The 21798-nt window shown below is 39.2% G+C and overlaps 1 protein-coding gene across 1 annotated transcript in view; it reads left to right on the top strand.

The window, feature by feature from the left end:
• LOC126474357 (multidrug resistance protein 2-like) overlaps nucleotides 1-21798 on the top strand; it is a 202212-nt gene that overhangs the window by 74674 nt on the left and 105740 nt on the right. The window contains exon 2 of the mRNA XM_050101824.1: nucleotides 4184-4386. Within this exon, the coding sequence (XP_049957781.1) occupies nucleotides 4184-4386 (203 nt within the window). The remainder of the gene's footprint in view (nucleotides 1-4183; nucleotides 4387-21798) is intronic.

Below are 21798 nucleotides of genomic sequence, written 5' to 3'. Positions count from 1 at the left end.
TTAATTCTCATTACAATCTGTTAATAAGACTGTGCTTTCTGTTGTGAAAGCTTGATCCCATCTATGTAAGTGGTATTCTAGTAATGTTATTAAACTTTAATTTATGAAGTATAATTTTGCGTGTTTCCTGAAGTTTTCATGGCAGTTCAAATATGCCATCCTTTATTCCATCTTTTTTCAGGAGTGCCTCCTAGATATTATTAACTCTTGTACTGATATTTTAGTTGACAACTTTTCAGCCATCCACAAGGTGAATCACTTGGAAGATTTTTAAGGTGCTTTACTCTGCATGCACATTTACTCCACAGTGTAAAGTGCTTTAAAAATCATGCAAGCGACTCACTGTGATGATAGCTGAAAGATTGCCAACTGAAATAATGGTAGAATAATTAATAATATCCTAGATGCACTCCAAAAAGTGATGAACTATTATATGCATCAAAAAAGTTTTGCGTCACCTCGGTTCCGAGAGCTCCAGAACCTGTACAGAAAATTGGGTTAGAGATCAACATAAACATCATTTCCGCCCTTTTTATTGCTCATGAACACTACACATTGCATGTTGTACCACCGTACACCGAGACCTTCAGAAGTGGTGGTGGTGGTGGTGGTTGAGATTGCTGTACACACCGGTACCTCTAATACCCAGTAGCATGTCCTCTTGCATTGATGCATGCCTGTATTCGTCATGGTATACTATCCACAAGTTCATCAAGGCACTGTTGGTCCAAATTGTCCCACTCCTCAATGGTGATTCGTTGTAGATCCCTCAGAGTGGTTGGTGGGTCACGTCATCCATTAACAGCCATTTTCAATCTATCCCAGGCATGTTCGATAGGGCTCATGTCTGGAGAACATGCTGGCCACTCTAGTCGAACGATGTCATTATCCTGAAGAAAGTCATTCACAAGATGTACACGATTGGGGCACAAATTTTCATCCATGAAGATGAATGCCTCGCCAATATGCTGCCGATATGGTTGCACTATTGGTTGGAGGATGGCATTCACTTATCATACAGCCGTTACAGCACCTTCCATTCAGCATGTTGTTCGGCCCATCTGTACCACACTGCATGGTGTCATGGTTGCAAAGATGGATCTCGCAATGTAGGTCGGGAGTGAAATTATGCATCACGCATCACAGCAGTCTCTCCCGTACCTTTGCCAGAATGTTAATGAGGCATTTTGGTCTGTGTGTCTTAGGGCAGTTGGATTTTTGTCCTCTGATTTCTTAATTATAACAGCCTTTTCTGTCTTCCATATATTCAGTATCCGTCCTTCTAGCAGAGCATCATTCAGTAAGTCTATCAGGTACGGTATGATAACTGGAGCAGATTGTTTGATGTTTTTGGGGTGGATGCCGTCATGACCCGGAGCCTTTTTGCCAATGCAACTTCCTCATCAGCAAGAGAGATGGTGATACCTTCATTTTGGTATTTGTAATGAAGTATTGGTCATAAAGTAGTCTGTGAAGGGCGGTGTGAAGTTGGTTGTCTCGAGTGTGATCATCGTCAGTAAGTAGTTCATTGATGAGATAATAAGCTGTGCATCTTTAGCCTCTTGTGGTAGTACCATCTGATTTCTTCAGATCTTACTATGTTAATCCTGAAATTTAAACGGGTCCCCCCAGATGTTGTTCTGTAAGTTTGTCCCAACATATGTGTCACAGTGGTCTGTCCTGGTCTTATGTAGTTCACCTTTTATCATGCTTTAGCGTCACCATCATGTTGAGGTCTAATTGCTTTCCTGTGCTGTTTTTGATTTTTGGTAATATCGTCATTAATCACGAGTTTTTTTTCTTAGTCCTGATAATAGTACTGATCATGGTGCCCTATGTTTTGGTGCTTCGCACGTTGCAGCTATTGCTGTAGCTTGTGCTTTCTGTATGATGTCTGTAATAATGTGAGCTCTGTAATCTACGCTTCCTTGGATAACACACAGAGGAAACTCTTCAATGACATGCCTTAGTTTTTGCCGGTTTGCTACCCGTATTAATGATGCACTCTTTGCCAGAGAAATGTCTGTGTTGCTGCCTACTCCTCTATTTCCATGGTAAGTTGGCGGTTGGCCTGATCCGTTTCCAACAAAAAGATTACATTCCTTAATAATGTCGATATTATTTCTCCTCTGGTTTCCATTCTGTCAGTGCCACAGTGTTAACGTAGCCTTTATGTCTGTTAGGATAAGTAGTCGTCCACCATTTGCAAATAGCGCAATTTCTTTTATTACTTCGGCAAAAGGCTCTATATCAAATGAGTATTGGGCGTAGATTGCCGAGGTGCTCCATGTTTCCCTACCTGAAGTTATTTCAACTGTAACCGTATGTTGTGCACATTATTGTTTTATTTGTGTTACTGTAATGCTAGTGTTTACTACAACAATTCCAGTCTTGGCTTTCTTTGTGTCTGTGATTTGCAATACTGCCTCGGAAGGCCTGGAATTCTTCCACTTCATGTGTACAGTTCTTGTAGAAACAGTATGCCCACAGCTACCTTGTTCATCAGCCTGCCAAGCTCTGTGTCCACCTTCATGCCATCCATACAGTTTAGCTGCAAGACTCAATGTGGAAATTTAGTAAAAACAAAGAATTTCATCCGGTTCTGGGATTAATCGAGGTACATGCACCTATTGTGCATAGTTTGAGTCATAACATGACACCCTGTAGCTGCACAAAAAGCATTATTCAACATCATGGCATTGCTGTCAGGATTCCTCTGAGACATACTCTGTAGGTAGCGGTCATCCACTGCAGTAGTAGCCCTTGGGTGGCCTGAGCGAGGCATGGCATCGACAGTTCCTGTCTCTCTGTATCTCCTCCATGTCCAAACAACATGGCTTTGGTTCACTCCGAGTCGCCTGGACACTTCCATCATTGAGAGCCCTTCCCGGCACAAAGTAACAAAGCGGACACAATCAAACCATTGTATTGTCTGTGTAGGTATGGTTGAACTACAGACAACACGAGCTGTGTACCTCCTTCCTGGTGGAAAGATTGGAACTGATTGTCTGTTGGACCCCCTCTGTCTAATAGATGCTGCTCATGCATGGTTGTTTACATCTTTGGGTGGGTTTAGTGACATCTCTGAACAATCAAAGGGGCTGTGTCTGTGATACAATATTCACAGTCAACATCTATCTTCTGGAATTCTGGGAACTGGGGTGATGCAAAACTTTTTTTGATGTGTGTAGTATTTTGTGGTCCACAGAATCAAATTGTCACAGATATACATTTTTTTTTCTTGTTTAGCTCTGCAAGAACTTCATTTGTTGTCTTCTCTGTGGAGAATCCTTTACAGAAGGCAAAATGAGAAGTGTTTTGCTCAAAAAAATGAGTCAATGTTGTATCATAGTTCATGTTCTTAAATTTTTTTGAAATAAGCTGGAAGGAGTGAAATGGATCAGTAATTAGAGGTGATAATCTTATCTTCAGGTTTAGAGGCAGATGTTTCTATTGCATATTTAAATTTCTTAGAAAATATGCTATGACTTATTGATTACAAAGATAATTTAATGTAAGTCCTATCAGGTTAGCACAAGATTTTAATACTCTACTAAAAATACCATCATAGCCAGCAGAATTGCTACTTCTTGGTGACCTGATAATTTTTGTAAATTCCATAGAGAATTTATTTTTGTAAACATATGTCATATGGTGGTTCATGCTTTGTTGTCGAAATGCATAAAATGCATTTTTGTTTGATTGTTTATTGCTGAGTGCAATGTTTGCTGCCGTTTATAAGAGAGAGTAATATTTAAATCTTGCAGTACAGATGTTATGGTAGCAAAACAATTGATGCAGTTGATGAAACACAGGAGAGATGGATATTGAAACAGTTCTCACAATGATGATTTTCATTTGCTTTCAAAAATTGCTCTGCTCAGTACTAGGATGAATCTTCATTTGTGGCTTTGGCAATCTCATATTTGTATGAAACTGAATGTTAATACATTGAATACTTACAGGCCACTAAATTGTACAAGAAAAATAAAACAAAGGTGCAAAAAGGTTTTTGTAGAAAAGCCATAACAAGTGAGTTGATTGAGCAACAAGAAAATAACAACAAAAACTGTGGAACTTCCTATGGCAGTGACTTACATGAGTAATTCTTATTTATGTTTTAATTATGTTAACAAACAATTTTAAAACTAATTTGTTGTGCTCTCTCACTAATTCTTTACAGTTCAGATATGCAGCATGCACTGAGAAATTGTGGATGTTTGTGGGACTTATCTCAGCATCACTTGCTGGTTTGTGTATACCAGCTATTGTTATCCTATTTGGTAAACTTGCTGAGGAATTCATTAACTTTGAAGTGATTAAGGTCCATGAAGAAGGAGTGCAAAGGAAAAAACATCATGAATTAGCTCCTGCAGGACTAAGATGGTAATAATCCGACATGTACGGTCACTTTTTTGTAATATCATATTTATTACATTTCTGACCAGATAGATCTAAGAGTTCCTTCCTGCCAACATATTATGTCTTACTGGATCTATGAATGGATGTATCAGTACATCTAGAAATCCCTCTATATAGCTATCTATACTGACAGTTTGACAGTTTGTGCTTGATAAATAACATTTATTGTGTCTGCTAGCAAACAGTGTATGTTATGTAGCATATTGAAATATTAATTATATAGAGTCAACATTTAATTTAGATTTAATTGCAAAATTAATATAACAGCTTCCACATTGTATTTGTATTGTAAGTTCAGTTTATTTGTTATTCCTTGGAATATTTTATGCTATGGTAGCTTGTACAATAAAATACATATAATATTTAGATGGGAGAGTGCAAGTGTTGATATAAGTGATATATACAAAATAAAAATAAGAGAATAACATAGGTTCTAAAACAGATTACAGTGTCAACTAATTTCACATTTACAGTTGAGTAAAAACTATTCCAAGAGACCAGTCAAGGTGGCACAGTTGTTAAGCCACTGGCCTTGCATTCAGTAGTCTTACTTGGCTTACCGGTATATCATTCTGTTCCAAGTGTTGGAACACAAGCCCTTGACAAAACATCACAGAGAAAACTTGGTTTTGTGTCATTTCCTTCACCTCTCCCCATGTTCCTCTGCTTGTATTGCTTCCCTCTTCACTATCCTCCTCCATGCTGTCCTCAGTATTCCTTCACTACAGTGGCTCTGGGGATACCAACTTGGGCTTGCCTCTTTATTGCCATCTGAGTTTTGCACAGTATTATTTAACCCACTTCCACTTTGTTGCCTTTATCTCTGTATGCACAGGATTCTTGTTCATATGGTTCCACAGCTCTTCATTGAATATCACATTTAGCCAAAATACACTATCTGAACAAAAGTATCCTATGAAATGCAGAAATGATCATTAGTGAAGTGTAACATACTTCAATGGAATGATATATTGCACAATGTTTATAGCACCATCACCATGCATACAGTTAAATTTTGTTAGTAAGTTTAGTGAGTTTGGATACACATACTGTGTGAAGAATTTGTATCATTTGTGCATGTTGGAAGCAGAGTTTCTGCAAGAAGGGATGGCACTGGCAGTTTGGTCATGCTTTGTGGTGCCTGTTGGTTTGGCAGTTACTTCATGCAGCTGCAACGCCACCTCAGAGGCAGGGTGTGCTCCTTAGAATAGTGTGCACCATGACAATGGAATACGTGAGACCTATGTTTCTCCTGGCATGTACAATTTTCAAACAACTTATGTGAATTCAGCCAGGTAATATTTACAGTGACCACCTATATTTCGGTGGGAGTACACCCCGCCATTTTTGACACACACTGGACACCAGTGCCACCAAAGATGACTTAAGTCAGAGGCATCAATAGTGAAAGACTACAAACTAGCAGGTGATGTAACATTGATGCTGTCCCGCTGTTTTTTGACAAAGGGGAGAGCAGGATTCCAAGCAGAGTTTTAACAAAAACCTCCATCCCCGTTTACAAGGTTGCTTGCTAATTTAATCTTAACAGCTTCCTTAATAACACTGTCCCAATAGCTGGACATACATGCCAATATCTCGGTATTGTTATATAACAAACTTAGGTCTCACATTTTTTACCTCTACGGGGAGGAAATGTTTTGGTGTTTACGAAAGTTGGATAAACTTCATAGCTGCCAAGTTAGACTGCAATGTTCTTTGTCATTTTTAGTGAGGTGTCATGATAAAAATCGTACCCCAACATTTGCCAAGGCTGTGCACCATATTATTTCTCCTGCTGCCAATCACATCAAGCAACATGATGGGTTGGCTCTTGTGCGTGAAAGAATTCGTTTTACTCATTGATGTTTGGATTCTGTTTCCAAATAATTAGCAATCAAGCCCCCATTTCACAAGAAGGGGGACGTGTGGCCAGGAAGACGCAAGCTAGCATCTGCCCCAGGGCACTGCAATGCATGTGCCCAGCTTTGCTAATGCCTGGGCTCATAGTGTGCCATGTGACCTCATTGAGTGAGTGTACTACAAATATTGGTCATCAATGGCGCATACAAGGTGAATCTTACTGTGGTGGCCAATGCTGCAGTAAACGACTGTGTGAGGATGACGGTTGATGTACAGTGCGGAGGTGTGCTCAACTGCTGTGGTGCAAGTCAGCTGCCATGTATGGGATGTGATCCATTGCTCCATCATGAACAGGAGTCCAGTGGCTGCTGGATTGGGCCTGAAAGGGCCGCTGCACTGTGGTCTGAAGTCTGGAGGACAGATGTGGTGCAGGAAACTTGTACTCTGTTGGAGGCTCAAACCTGAACTGCTGTTGGCTACTCCTTGACTGACATAGCTCTTGCATCCTGTAGAACTGCTGGGTTGCAAATGAAACTACTACAAAAATTATCACTATTTATACTAGGTAGCAGTACATGTGGTATGCCAATGTGCTGTTTCTAATCACATAGTTGACAGTGCCACCAAAATGCACTTCTGTGTAGATCCCCTTGCCAACAGAGCGAGAACTGTTTATTACCACTGAGCTGGCAGGTTTCACTAAGCGAGCCTGGTCCATCTCACAATAATTCAACAGCTCGGTTGCTGTAACCAAAATGACAAAATCCTGTGCCTGCCAGCTATCAATGGCTGGTGCAGTACTCCTCTGCATATTCTCACTGATTTGCCCCTGAAATGATAGTGGCAGTAAATGTCTTTACAGGAACAATCAAGGCTAGGGAAGAGTTATTGCCAACTTTACATTCCCTAAGACGCTGGACTTGGATGGATACTGTTGAGGATAAGATGCATAGAGTAGGAAAACAGGAGCCTTATTAAAAAACTGTCAAATGACCCTATCATAAAAGCTGCACACATAAATGTAATCACTAACCTGAAAGCCAGCCAGCCTCTACTAACATGGCAAACCTAACTTATAAAAGGTGCAGTTAGATCTAAACTGAAAGTTGGTAAGTTACAGGAAAATAATATATTGGATACAGTATTCTCCATGGAATAAGTGAAAAAGGCTATAACCAGTTTGAAAACAGGAAAGCTGCTGGACTTGATTACATCAGAAATGTAATTGGAAAGTCTTAGAACTTTGCTATTCAATAGAATCCTGACATAAGAGAACCATATGGTGAACCAGAAGGATGATTTGCCACAAGGTAGTGTGCTGTTGCCTTTGCTCTTTAATATATGCATGAATTATGAACTTATTAAGTAAAAGACAATTTTTTTTGTTTATGTAGGTGATCGGGCAATTGCATATGGGGCAAAATCTCATAATGAAATTGAGTATGGCCTAAGTGAGGACCTCATGATCCTTACAAACTACTGTAGGATAAATCAACTAAGACTGAATCCTAGCAAAATCAAGGTGTTCTCTTTCCATCATTACAATATGGAGACAAGAAAGGAACTAAGTATTGTCACTTCAGACAAGAAGTCTTTGAAGGGATCTGAGACTTTGTTGACACTAATAATTATACACATGTCTTGGTCACCAAATTTTTATTATTTAACATCTTATGGCACACCATGAGATCATTAGATCTTCAACATTGATAAACAGTATCTTTTCACTTTTACTCATTCTGCTGCAACATCAGTGCTGATGGGTGTCCTCTAGAATGTTACATGTCTGGAAAACTGACCCCACCGAACATATCACACTCAACAGGAGAGATCTAAGCACGCTAAGAAAATTAACATGGTCCCTAATGATACCTGAAGAAAGGTAACTGGCTGCCTGAAAGTTACTAGAGTGGATAATTTGTACTCATTATTGGGTGCTTCCAGACAACATATCAGAAGATCATTCCTGATCTCAAAAAATCAGAACAAACAGATAAATGAAAAGCATCACTCACTATACAGCCATCAACTCATGTCCAAAAGACTTCAATCTGGACACAGTTTTATAAATTCAGTGTAATTGTGAATTGTGGTTTATTAATCTCATAATGTACATAATCTAAATCATTTGATTTAGGTACAGGAGACATGTCAAAATTTTGGTAAAGTTTTACCATATACATACAACACCTGATTTTAACAAATGGTACCGTAACAATAATACAATATAAAAATACACATACAATAAAAAACTAACAATTAATTACAACAACTGATTTTAACAAATGGTATCATAATAATAATAATACAATTTTGTTATACATACAATAAAAGACTAACAATTAATTACCCCTTGCTCAAGTTATCATGTCACCCTCTATGCATTCTTCTACTGAATAGTAGCATTTATCCCACAGAATCTGCTGTAGCTTTATTTTTAGACTCCCTGGCTTCATATTAAATATATTTTTGCACATTAGCTTGTTATATATTGTCATCCCCATATACTGTGGAGTTCGTGTATATAATTTCAAATGGTGTGTGGGTAACATAAAATTATTTTTATTTGTTGTGTTGTACGTGTGCTTAAAATGATTTTCCTCAAATAATTTTTGTCTGCTGTGTACAAAGATTATAATTTCATAAATGTATATGGAGGGAACTGTTAGGATTTGCAGGTTCCAAAATAATGGGCGACAAGATTCTGTTTGTTGTGCACTACACATGTATCTTATAATTTTCTTTTGCAGTTTCAGTATTCGAGTACAGTACTTGAATTTCCCCAAAAAATGATACCATACCTAATGACAGATTCAAAATAACTATGATATGCCACTTTTCGTTTTCTCATGTCAGTAGAGTTTGCTAGTATTTGCATTGCAAATGCAAAGCTGCGTAGTTTATTTGACAGGAACTCAATATGTGTACTCCAGTTTAAGTTGTTGTCCACATTTAGCCCTAGGAATTTGACTGTGTTAACTTCTTCCATAGGATGATTGTGATGATGTATTTTAAGATCCACACATTTCAAATGTTTGGCTTTGAAATGTACCATATTGGTTTTTGCAATGTTCAGTTTCAAGCCATTTAACTGGAACCAGTTTTCTAGAGTACCCATTGTGCTCACAATGGAGCTCTGAATTTTTTCTGCATCATCGTCAATTAAAACAGAAGTGTCATCCGCAAACAGAACTTAGGGGAATTTATATTTATGGGCAAGTCATTTACATAGAATAGGAACAGGATTGGCCCCAAAATGGAGCCTTGAGGCACACCTTGTGATACTGTACTCCATTTAGAATAAATGTAACCATCTGAGGTTTCTATAAAGTCACTCTTGCAACAATAATGTCCAAATACCCTTAATGAAGTGAAAGTATAAGGGGCATGCAGATGAAAATGAGACAGATGGGAAAAAAGTAAGTGAACTGCTTTTTAGTTAAAAAATTATTGCCATGTTTGTTAACACATGTGTTCTTCTATGAGACAAGTCATTGGATGCCTTCATGGAAAATGTTTGCAGCTGCCTATGGAAACATGATTGTAACCAAGTGTGCACCACTTTATCCAAAGCAAACTTGTGGCCACAAATGTCTTTCTTCAGGGCTCCAAAAATATAGCAATTACATTGAGAGGTATTGGAACTTAATGGAGAATGTCTTAATCTCTCCCCATTTAGGAGCCATGAAGAAAGACATTTGTGGCCTTAAGTTTGCTTCAGATGAAGTGGTGCACACTTGGTTACAATCGTGTTTCCATGGGCAGCTGAAAACATTTTCTGTGGTGGCATCCAATGACTTGTCTTGTATGGCCATTACATTTGAAACAATAGACAATTTACTTACTTCCTTCCATCTGTCTCATTCTCATTGGACAGCCCCTTATACTACCCTCAGGTTCTCATCTGGACTGGTGGTATTGGGAAACTCTGTATTCACTTCATATAGGCACAGGGCTATCGAAACAGCTTTTGAGCACATAATAAGTGTGAGTCTGAGTGTTAGGTGGTGAAATTCAGGCCATGGAGTACCTTCTGAGATGCCTGTTAGTGATCACACATAGGGAGAGCACTTAGTAGGCCATATGAAGTACAATGAGAGTGCTGCAGTATACACCGAGTTCTGGGTGAGTAAAGTATGATACCATTTGTGAGGACATGCAATTTAGCTGAATTAAATTTGATACTTTTCTCATAAACTCTAGGAGTGTAAAACTTTCTATGCCCTTGTGTAGTACAGATGAGCAAGCATGTCTATATCTGATTTTTTTATAATTTTCATGGTAAATAAATAGTCCTGAAAAATATTGTTTGTTTGTAGGTGATGTCCTGTGTATTTAATTAATTTATTTATTCAATCTGTGTGATCTGACTGTACACAGTCTATTACATATGTTGGATACAATTTGTTAACAATGTTAAGCTGTCTTATGGGTAGATTATGGTACTATAACACATTTTAAAAGTTTGTCTAAAATAGCTTCACTAAGTAGTTTATGTTTTGCACTTAAACCTACTCAGAAAGATTACTTTTCTAGGTATTCTGTTACAGAATAAAAACAGTGCCACAGTAAATAGGATTTTACGGCTCTATGAAATTGTATGTTGTCTTAAGTAGACTTGATAAACTTGGGAAGCTTGTTGAACAATGTTCAAATATTTGTTTTTTATTTTATTATTTATTTGGGTTGCTTCCTGGGTGGTGTGCAGCAGATGCTGTTCAGCAGCAGAATCCTTACATCAAAGCATGTGCTATGTGGACTCACCAATGCCAAATGGAGTGCTAAGGAGAGCCTCAGAGTATTTCATGTCATAGAGTCGAAAATAAAAATGTCAACCATCATGTAAAATCCAAAATTATATAAAAGGTCTTGCTTTCAGCTTGAAACTAGCATCATCTCAATACAGATGTTTGTACTTACATCTGTCATAAAAGTAAATAATCATTTAAAACCAGTGGCAATTATTCAAGAGAAAAAAAATTAGAACATGATTAATTTGTTACAGTTTAAAGTATAATGTCAGTAACAACAATTGGTGCCACCTTTCACTTTTTAGTGGTTGTACATAGTTGATATAATTTAAATTTGATATTTTCCCTGTAATGACACGTATCTTCTATATATACAAACATTTCCAGCAATTACAATATCAGCAGAATATTGATCTCGACCTTTTGTGGCCATTCATAGCCATCTGACTGATACCTGATAACACTATTTATAGAACCAACAAGGCACTTAGCACAGAAGTAGAACCAGAAGTAACTCTGCTTGTATGATAGGGGAAGACTGATGGCATGAGCATGGCTGAAAGATGTTCACAGGTTTTGTTTTCCGGTCACAATAGTGCAGAGTGTACATTATAAACTGGCAGTTGGTCGCAAGTGTAAACAAACTAGAATTATGAGCACTGGTGGGGATGCTTGTAGGAACTGCTGATCTCTTCTGGTGTTTTGAGGATCACAATCCAACTCTGTGATGGATTCATCAAAATAAGAAAGGAAACCAATGAGCAACGCACAACACAAAGTATTCAGAAAAGCCTACTGCTAAGTTCCTTGTGTGCATTGGCACTGTCATAAATTTGGTAGTTCATTCACAGTTCAAAACATCTGCCACCTAAGGCACAATTCACATGGAAGTGATGTGGCATGGACACCTGGCAGTGGCGAAGCATAGATTTGGTGTGGGCTGGATGTGAGCTGTGCACACTGATGTGGCAAGTATGGTCATACTACCATTGTCAAACCACAAATTTTTTTGTTAGAGTGAACAACAAGCTTAGCTCAAAGGCACTGAATGAAGTAAGGAAACATAAAGTTAACATTTGTGATTAGAAGGACAATAAATGCAAGACACCAAAGACAGGGTATGCTCTTATAGATCAAGGAGAAATTGTCCTGATCCTGAAAAAGTGCCATCTGATGTGCAATTGAATGTTTTGATCACAATTCCTATTTTCATTGAACAGTAGTTATAAATATCACAGATTTTGTGAGAGTTGTTCAAAATATTAGGATACTTTTCCAGAATCATATTGTCCGTAAATATTTCATTGTTGCAGACCAGAAATTCCTTTTGCAGGTCATAGTTCCTCGACTTGTGATAGACATGTTGCACTTATAAAGAGGAACAAAAGTCCTTTATATTACACAGATGACTGGCTTCCAGTCTTTTCCTGCATTCAGGAAGGTGATCATTCAAACCCGCATCCGGCCATCCAGCTTATGTTTTCTGTGATTTTCCTAAAGTGCTCCAGGCAAATGCCAGGATGTTTTCTTTGAAAGGGCATGACCAATTTCCTTCCCCATCCTTGACATCAGCCAAGCTTGTGCTCTGTCTCTAATGACCTCGATATTGATTGGCCGTTAAACTCAGTTTTCCTTCCTTCCTTCCTTCTTCAAGTCATTGACAGTGGCAAGGACAATGGATTCTTTGTCTGCAAGGCAGAACCAGAGGATTTCAGGGATCTTAGTACAGTGCATTAGACTAAGGGTTGAACTTATTTAAAATAACTGTGTATCCCTACATACAAATTTCATCTGATGACCCTACCATGTTAAGGAGAAAGTCACAACTTCATGCAACTGTGAGTTTGTCAAAGCACTGAAAAGAAGCCAAGTAATGGGAAAAGAAATCTGACATATTTCTGTTTTCACTGTCTTGTATGATAAACTTCTGCCTAGAAGTGCCAAGAAGAAAGCCTTATTTGGCATATATCTCCTTGAAAAACGGGATTTATGTAAACAACTGCCAAATGAAATAATGAATTTGCACATCTGTCTGGCAAAATCTGTTGATTCAGGACAGAAAAGTTTCCATGGAATAACTGTATGTTAAATATTTCCATTTCTTCTGCTACTGGTACTGCTTGTGAAGATTTGTATTCCAATAAACATTATATGTTTTGACCCGTTGCTGCACTTTCTCAAAATAAGCTTTTTGTTTATGCAATAAGTAACACCAAAAAACCAGTGTGTTTCAGCAGTAAAACATCATAAGTGCACAGATACAACATCATTTGACCAAAAAATAAAAAAAGTAGTGTTTTTCCAAATATAACATAAGCAATTGTGTAATAATTTTTACAAATAAATACAGAAAGGTACTTTACTTCTTATAGACTGCCTGCATAAAGTAAGTCCAAATTGATAAGCATAAAACAGTTTTTTTGTACTCCTTCAAAATTTGTTTTTTGTTAGTTATAGCATTGTTTGGGTAAACTATTCAATAATGTAGCATCATATGCATTACTATTAATAATGAGATTTTAAGTCTCAGACAGGCTTTGACCAAAAATCCTTCTTCTAGATTAAAAAACACACACACAATCACACAAGTGCAGCTTACACACACAGGAACACTGTCTCTGGCTGCTGGGGATGGACTGTGTAAAGCAAGTACACTTGATGGGAGAAGCAATCTGTGTGTAGTGGAGTATGTAAGGAGGAGGCAAGGTTGCTTTCATGGGTAGCCCAACCTTTGATGGGATAGGAGATGTCTGTGACTGGTTGGGAGTAGGTGGGAGTGGGTGGATGTATGGGACAGATCTTGCATCTGAGTCTGCTGCAGGCATATGAACCATGAGGTTCCATCAGCCTCTCATTGTGTCCTGAATTGAGGAATATCCCACCCCACTAGTCTTTTTCCCCTCCTCTGTTTCTCTCCTTTTCCACTCCCCCTTCATCCCGCTCCTGACTGCACCTATCTGCACTGCCTTGCCCCATCATATCTCTGCATGATCCTGCAAGCAGCTCCACTCTTTCCCGCACTCATATCCTGTGTTGAGTGGTACTTAAGTAAATAAATTAGTGAAATCAAAGTGAACTAGAAATTAGAATATAAATGGAAAACTTGGTTTAGTTTAGAGAGTTACATACTCGCATTCAGCGGGCAAAAACAGCAGAACAGAAGAGACAATGACCATGAAGTCAGTGAGTTCCACATAAGTGGGCGCTGTCGATTCAGCCGTCAGGACATCGCCCGACCGGCTCACGTGTTTCTCAGTTGTCGCATGTGAGCAAAGGCCCTCGCCTACATTCCAAGAGCCAATGACCGACGTCAAGAAGATTCTTCGAGAAGCTTTTCAACGTGACGGAAGAGGCAATGACTGGCTCACGTGTTTCTCAGTCGTCACATGCGATCAGAGGCCCCCACCTACATTCCAAGAGCCAATGACCAACGTTAAGAAGATTCTTCGAGAAGCTTTTCAACGTGACAGAAGAGGCAATGGCCGTGAAGTCGTTTACCTCCAGTGAACTGAAGTGAATAAATACGCGAGACGCGGTGGGCCCGACAGATGAAGACAGATGAAGACAGATGAAGATGAAGACGAGATACGAAGGAATAAAAGAAGAGTAGCAGTAGTTTTCAGTCAGTTTCGGTGCTGAAGACCGTCATGCAAGAAGAGACTGCATCATGCACAGACGCACCAAGTCCGCCACTGTAATGGAATAGCAAGCAGCAGCCGCGGCGCCAGAAGACAGAAGTTAAAAGATATTTGAAGTCTGGTTTTTACGTACCCGGGCGACTCGTGAGGACGAGAAGGAGACGGCCTCACATCAGTAGTCACCTGTGAGCTGGGATGAAGAGCTGACAGCCGAAGACTGGCAAGCGGGAATCCGTGGTTCGAGTTCGGGACACTGGCCTTCCCCCGCCGCGCCGCTCCGCTGGTCGACGCACAACACACGCAGCCGCTTAGAGAAGAGAAACACTGGGACAACACATCCAAGGTATCACCATCCGATGCACGACGTCGCTCGCAATAATTAAACGGGCCACCTCGCGCTGCGCGTCTCCGGTCAGCTGGGCGAGACGGCGACACAGATACACACCGCTATGCGTAATCAGACACCGCCGCCGCCGCCGCCGCCGCCGCTGTCGCAGCAGAAGGCTACGCAAACGACACGGCTGCCGCTCTCCGAACCAGAACGTCCCAGTAAGATACAGTTGTATGAAACTTTCAATAAAAGTTATCTTATGTAAAAATGATGTTTCATTCGACCTCATACCCGAGCCAAGGGAGAACCCACCCTGCCCACATGTTGTAAGAGAGAAAAGTTAATTTATTTAATATTTTTACCCTGACAGAATGCTTAGAATGCTCATCCTGACAATTGACAGCATCAAAAGAGAAAACCCAGTTACATTGAGTGACAGAACTGTCACATTTAGTAACACAACTGTTACATTTGATGTCAGAAGCCGTTACAGTTGTTACATTTGGTGTCAGAGAAAAAACCCTTGGCTCAATATGAGGTGTGAATGACAGTCACTAAAGGTCCACAGTTAGTATTTTTTAATGTGTGAAGGGATAGAGGTTTGCATAGCAGTCGTAATATTTTCTTTATTTAGAAGTGTATTTTCTCTCATGATTTTAAGAGTTTGTCGGAAATATTTAAACATCTTTTAAATTCAGTGTAGTAAGATTGTGTAACTAACAGTTTTGTAAAATGATGACACGAAATCGTACAAAGTCAGAGTCAGCACCACAAGTGGTTTCTACTGATGAAGCTATTCAGAGCTTAGTTAATCAAATAGCACAGCTTAAAAATGATAACAATGCATTATTTAAACAGTTGAGTGAGGTTAGGCAAACCAGTTCAATCCCTCCCACCCTAGATTCCTCAGCAGCAGCCTTAGTAACTCCTTTTTCAGGTAAACCTGGCGAGGACATAACAGCCTTTTTTGATGATTTAGTAGCAGCTGCAAAGTTAGGATCATGGTCAGATGAACAGCTCTTACAAACGACAAAGTTAAGATTGACAGGAGAGGCTAAAGCACACGTCTTATACCATGAAGAATTACAGAATGCTCCAACATTTGAGGAATTGAAGAAAGGATTGCTTAAACGTTTTCAAAAACAGAACAGCTGTAGATTTTATAGGGAACAGTTAAACACTATCACTCAGAGGCAAAACGAGTTGTTAGAAAGCTTTGTAGATAGGATTAGAAAAGTTAATATTAACACCTATCAGTTGACAACTAGTGATGAAGCAAATAAATTTATTTTACAAGAGGCAGAAAATAGAGCTCTGGATACATTTTTACGTGGGTTACCTCCTGAAACGTCCCGTCGTGTTAGGGCAGAGTTTCCTAAAAATTTAGCAGAAGCTGTATCTGTGACGACAGCTTTTGAAGAAATTGACATTGCCACCAGATACAAGGAGAAGCGAAATATATTTTCAGCAGGAGTACGATGTTTTAGGTGTGATCGACATGGACATATAGCAAAAAACTGCAGACAACCTCAATGCACTAATTGTCAAAGAATAGGTCACACATTCAAGGAATGCAGGTCTAAGAAAGTTTTTGGAAATAGAAATCAGTTAAACTCAAACGGGAATGTCTGAACCACCGCCAGGCGTTCCCAATAAAATTTCATGCCATTAAGGCGAATGTGAAGGCGGAATGCTGGTTATCTGCTACCATACAGGATAAAGAGGCAAGGATACTGGTGGATACAGGCGCAAACGTATCAATAGTAAGTAATGAATGTATTGGAGAAAAGAAATATGACCCTCCAAGGTATAGATTGAGTGGAGTAGGAGGAGGTACAGTTAAGTCATTAGGATGTACATCACTGATTTTCTATATTCATGGTGTACAATTTCAGCAAGATGTAGAAGTGGTAACAAAGGTAACTGACGGGTACGACGCGATCCTAGGGTTGGATTTCCTGAATAAACATCACGCTAAAATCGACCTCAGACAGCAAACTGTAGAACTTAGCGGAATAGTGTTTCAGCTAGGTGACACCGCTGCAAAGGGCCCTCTGCCGCAAGATTTCCCCAACCGGAAGGCGAAATCAACTATACTGCGTGCAACGTCCTTGAAGGTTGATTCGCAGGATCAGATACCATCTGGCTCAGGAAAACTTCTCTGGATGACCGTTGACCACGAAGTACCTACAGATACAGTGTGTCTAATAGAGCCTTTAGAGGAAAATGAGGAATTAGATGTATCACATTGTTTTGTACGTAGGAGTGTTGTACGGGTTCAAGACGTTGAGGGAGAAAGAAAAGTACCGGTACATATTGACAATTTCGGAGTGGAGGACAAAGAGTTGCATAAGGGAATATTAGTGGCTACAGTCAGTACTTTTGAAGAAGAAGATTTCATTTGGTCAGATATTAATGATGGTCAGAAACCAGACGCCTATAAAACCGCATTGCGCCAGAAGATTGAGCATTTGAAAGGAAAGGATAGAGACACGATAGAAGCAGTTTTAGTTGAGTTCCAAGATTTATTTAATGCAGAAGGTCCATTGCCAGCAACAGACATCACACAGCATAGGATCCCAACAGGAAATAGCCCCCCAGTTTATAGGAAGCCTTATAGAGTTGCGCATCACTTACAGCCAGTACTGGATGAATTTATAGAACAGCATCTAAAAGATGGAATTATAGAATATTCTGATTCGCCTTATAATTCAAATATTATAATTATTCCAAAGAAGTCTCCCGACGGTACGAAACGATATAGATTCTGTTGTGACTACAGACACCTTAACAAACAAACAATCTCAGATGTTTATCCTCTTCCAAACATTACAGATATCATTGACAGTTTAGGTAACAGTAAATACTTTTCAACAATCGATCTACATTGTGGATATCATCAGTTGGAAGTTACACCTGAAGATAGGCATAAAACAGCATTTTCTACCCCTGGAGGCCACTGGCAATTTAAAAGAATGCCTTTCGGTTTGAAAAATGCACCAGCAACTTTTCAAAGACTACTCGATGGAGTATTGCGAGGACTCAAAACTCAGCAATGTTGTGTATATCTAGACGATATTATTGTATTCTCCAGAGACATTAATGAACATGCTGTGCATCTGCGTAATGTTTTTCAGAGACTTAGAAAAGCTAAATTAACATTAAATATGGAAAAATGTAGTTTTGCATTGACAGAGGTTACATACCTAGGGCATGTCATTAGTGAAAAAGGAATTAAAACAGATCCTCGATTAATTTCGGCAGTTAAGGACTTCCCAACACCACAACGCGTTGAGGAGGTACAAAGTTTCATTGGTCTCGCATCGTATTACCGAAAATATGTTCAAAATTTTGCTGAAATTGCCCGACCCTTAACCCAATTATTGAAAAAGGGTGCAAAATTTCATTGGTCTGAAGATTGTGAATCAGCATTTCAAACTCTTAAAGATAAGTTAACACACAGTCCAGTATTAGCCTACCCAGATTATAACAAAGAATTTATTTTATCCTGTGATGCAAGTGGTCATTCAGTAGGAGTTGTTTTGAGTCAGAATATTAATGGCACGGAACACCCCATAGCCTATGCTTCGAGACAACTAACAACGGCAGAAAGAAATTATTCCACAACGGAGAAAGAATTGTTAAGTGTTATTTATGGTATCAAATACTTTAAATGCTACTTGTATGGTAGAAAATTCAAAGTTATTACAGACCACGCAGTTTTAAAATGGTTGCTTGGATTAAAGGATCCATCTAGTCGTCTTACCCGTTGGGCCCTATGTCTTTCCGAAATGGATTTCGAAGTTGTCCATAAACCAGGCAAAAAACACACGAATGCAGATTGCCTAAGTCGGAAAATAGCACTTTTGGAAGCAACAGGCCGAGATACTGAGGACTGGAGAAAGGCACAAGATGAGGATACAGAATGTAAAAAATACGCAACTCAAAAACAATTTTGCTTTGAAGATGGTGTATTATGCCGTAAAACAAAACTTGGACCGCGAATTGTTGTTCCCCAACACCTTAGACAAGAAATAATGGCAGAGGCCCACGATCATATCCTTGCAGGACACGGTGGACAGCCGACAACAGAAAGAAGTGTAGCAGAGCGATTTTGGTGGCAAACCAGAAAGCAGGATGTTGCGCAGTACGTTCGTAATTGCATTGCGTGCGCACAAAGAGCTGAACTTTCTCGTTCAAAAATACCCTTACAGAGGCTCCCCGAGGCTTCATGTCCATTTCAAATCTGCGGAGTGGATCTCTACGGGCCGTTTCATAAAACACCTGCTGGTAATAAGTATGTTCTTACAATTATCGATCACTTTTCACGCTATCTAGCTATGGTGAGTCTCCCAGATCAGCAAGCAAATACAGTTGCCCAAGCTTTAGTTAACAACTGGATACTTAACTTTGGCATACCTGAAGCTATTATCACAGATCAGGGATCTAATTTTATGTCTGAATTAATGAAACAGCTATGCCACTTATTAAAAATATGCAAATTACGCACAACTCCGTTACACCCTCAGTGCAACGGGCGCACAGAAAGAGTTCATCGGACAATTGGCAAGATGCTTAGTTATTATATTAACGAACAACATTCTAATTGGGATACGTATTTACCAATAATCGTGTCGGTATACAACGCCAAAACGCATGAAGCAACTGGCATGTCACCTTATGAAGTGGTCTATGGGAAAAAAATGCCGTCCCCTTTTGATGTAATCAGGCAGAAAAACGGAAAAGTCGGAGAAACAGTAAGAGATTTCAGTCGAATGATGAAGGATGTATGGAAAAAGGTTCAAAAATCTAATACAAAGGCTTTGCAACGACAGGAAAGATCAGGTAATACCCAAGCTAAATATCCAAATTACAAAATCGGTCAGTGGGTTATGCTTTCAACTCCTTATATAGCGAAAGGAAAAACGAAGAAATTTGTAACAAACTACAGAGGTCCTTATCAAATTATTGAGATCACGTCACCAGTCAACGTTAAATTGCAACTGCCCACCCGAACTACCATTGTCCATGCAAGTCGTTTAAAACCTTTTAAGGGTGCTCCAGATGTAATTCCTTCAACAATAGTGTCTGCTTTTCCGAAGGGTGGAGGAAGTTCCCGTAAAGGAAAAAGAGTGGCCACGCCAGCACAACATACAGACATGGCACCATACAATCTTCGTTCAAGGGTGCGAATGTCCTAGTTGAATCTTAGTAGACTGTGGACAGTAGACATATGTAAATAATTAATAAATGATAATGGTTTATTTTTTAAGAAAAAAAAGTTGAACGTAGAAACATGTAGATCTTGTAGTTAACAATGTATTCCTTCTTTTCTTTGTTTTTGTTTTTACTAGGTTGGTAGGTTCATAACCATGTTGTTTGCTTTTTTCAGAAAACGCCATGCAAGCATTTCCTACATAAAACCTATCATACCTCAATTACTCCCTTGACAGTTCCCTTCTGAAGTCATTAGATATGTTCATAAACTCGCAGCAAGGCAAAATTGATGCCAATGTTATGATGCAACATGTCTTACAATTAAAAGGTGAACAAAACTAAAATTATAATGCTAGGAACGGGTATATCTGGAACCTTTGTGTTGGTGTTTCTGCTTTGTACAGTTTTCTTTTATTTAAGATGAAAAAATAAGCCAAATAATAATATACCACTTCATCAAATCCCTGTTAACTGGATACCACACTCTTAACTGGTGTACTTCAGCAGTTACTTTTGAGCATTAATGTATTAATTTTGTTTATTGTACTTCATTCTTTATTAAACAGTCTCTTGTTAACATAAACAATACTGTAGAATAGATATTCTTGCATTAGTATAGGGTAGATTAAACAGCTGTTGCTCTGTAATTTTCTAAGTGCAAAATCTATTTTTTGTTTATTCATTGTCATCAAAATTTGTTACACTTATTACAACCATTTATGTAAGAACTATGTGATTCCTGACCGTACAGTGCTTTTGTAAAGTGATAAAGTATTTTCCACATACTTTATGTGAAGCGTGTGTAATCTTCTAAGTCGAGAGTTTTCAGTGCTTGTGCTTTTTCCGTGTGAAGAGTGGAGGAATGTTGAGTGGTAAATTCGAGGGCGAATTTCTCCGAAGGGTGGAGGAATGTTGAGTGGTACTTAAGTAAATAAATTAGTGAAATCAAAGTGAACTAGAAATTAGAATATAAATGGAAAACTTGGTTTAGTTTAGAGAGTTACATACTCGCATTCAGCGGGCAAAAACAGCAGAACAGAAGAGACAATGACCATGAAGTCAGCGAGTTCCACATAAGTGGGCGCTGTCGATTCAGCCGTCAGGGCATCGCCCGACCGGCTCACGTGTTTCTCAGTTGTCGCATGTGAGCAAAGGCCCTCGCCTACATTCCAAGAGCCAATGACCGACGTCAAGAAGATTCTTCGAGAAGCTTTTCAACGTGACGGAAGAGGCAATGACCGGCTCACGTGTTTCTCAGTCGTCACATGCGATCAGAGGCCCCCGCCTACATTCCAAGAGCCAATGACCGACGTTAAGAAGATTCTTCGAGAAGCTTTTCAACGTGACAGAAGAGGCAATGGCCATGAAGTCGTTCACCTCCAGTGAACTGAAGTGAATAAATACGCGAGACGCAGTGGGCCCGACAGATGAAGACAGATGAAGACAGATGAAGACGAAGACGAGAGACAAAGGAAGAAAAGAAGAGTAGCAGTAGTTTTCAGTCAGTTTCAGTGCTGAAGACCGTCATGCAAGAAGAGACTGCATCATGCACAGACACACCAAGTCCGCCGCTGTAATG

Source organism: Schistocerca serialis, chromosome 4 (genome assembly GCF_023864345.2).
Source record: "Schistocerca serialis cubense isolate TAMUIC-IGC-003099 chromosome 4, iqSchSeri2.2, whole genome shotgun sequence".
Taxonomy (NCBI): domain Eukaryota; kingdom Metazoa; phylum Arthropoda; class Insecta; order Orthoptera; family Acrididae; genus Schistocerca; species Schistocerca serialis.
The sequence above is the reverse complement of the archived record's forward strand: the minus strand, read 5'-3'. Positions and strand labels throughout refer to the sequence as shown.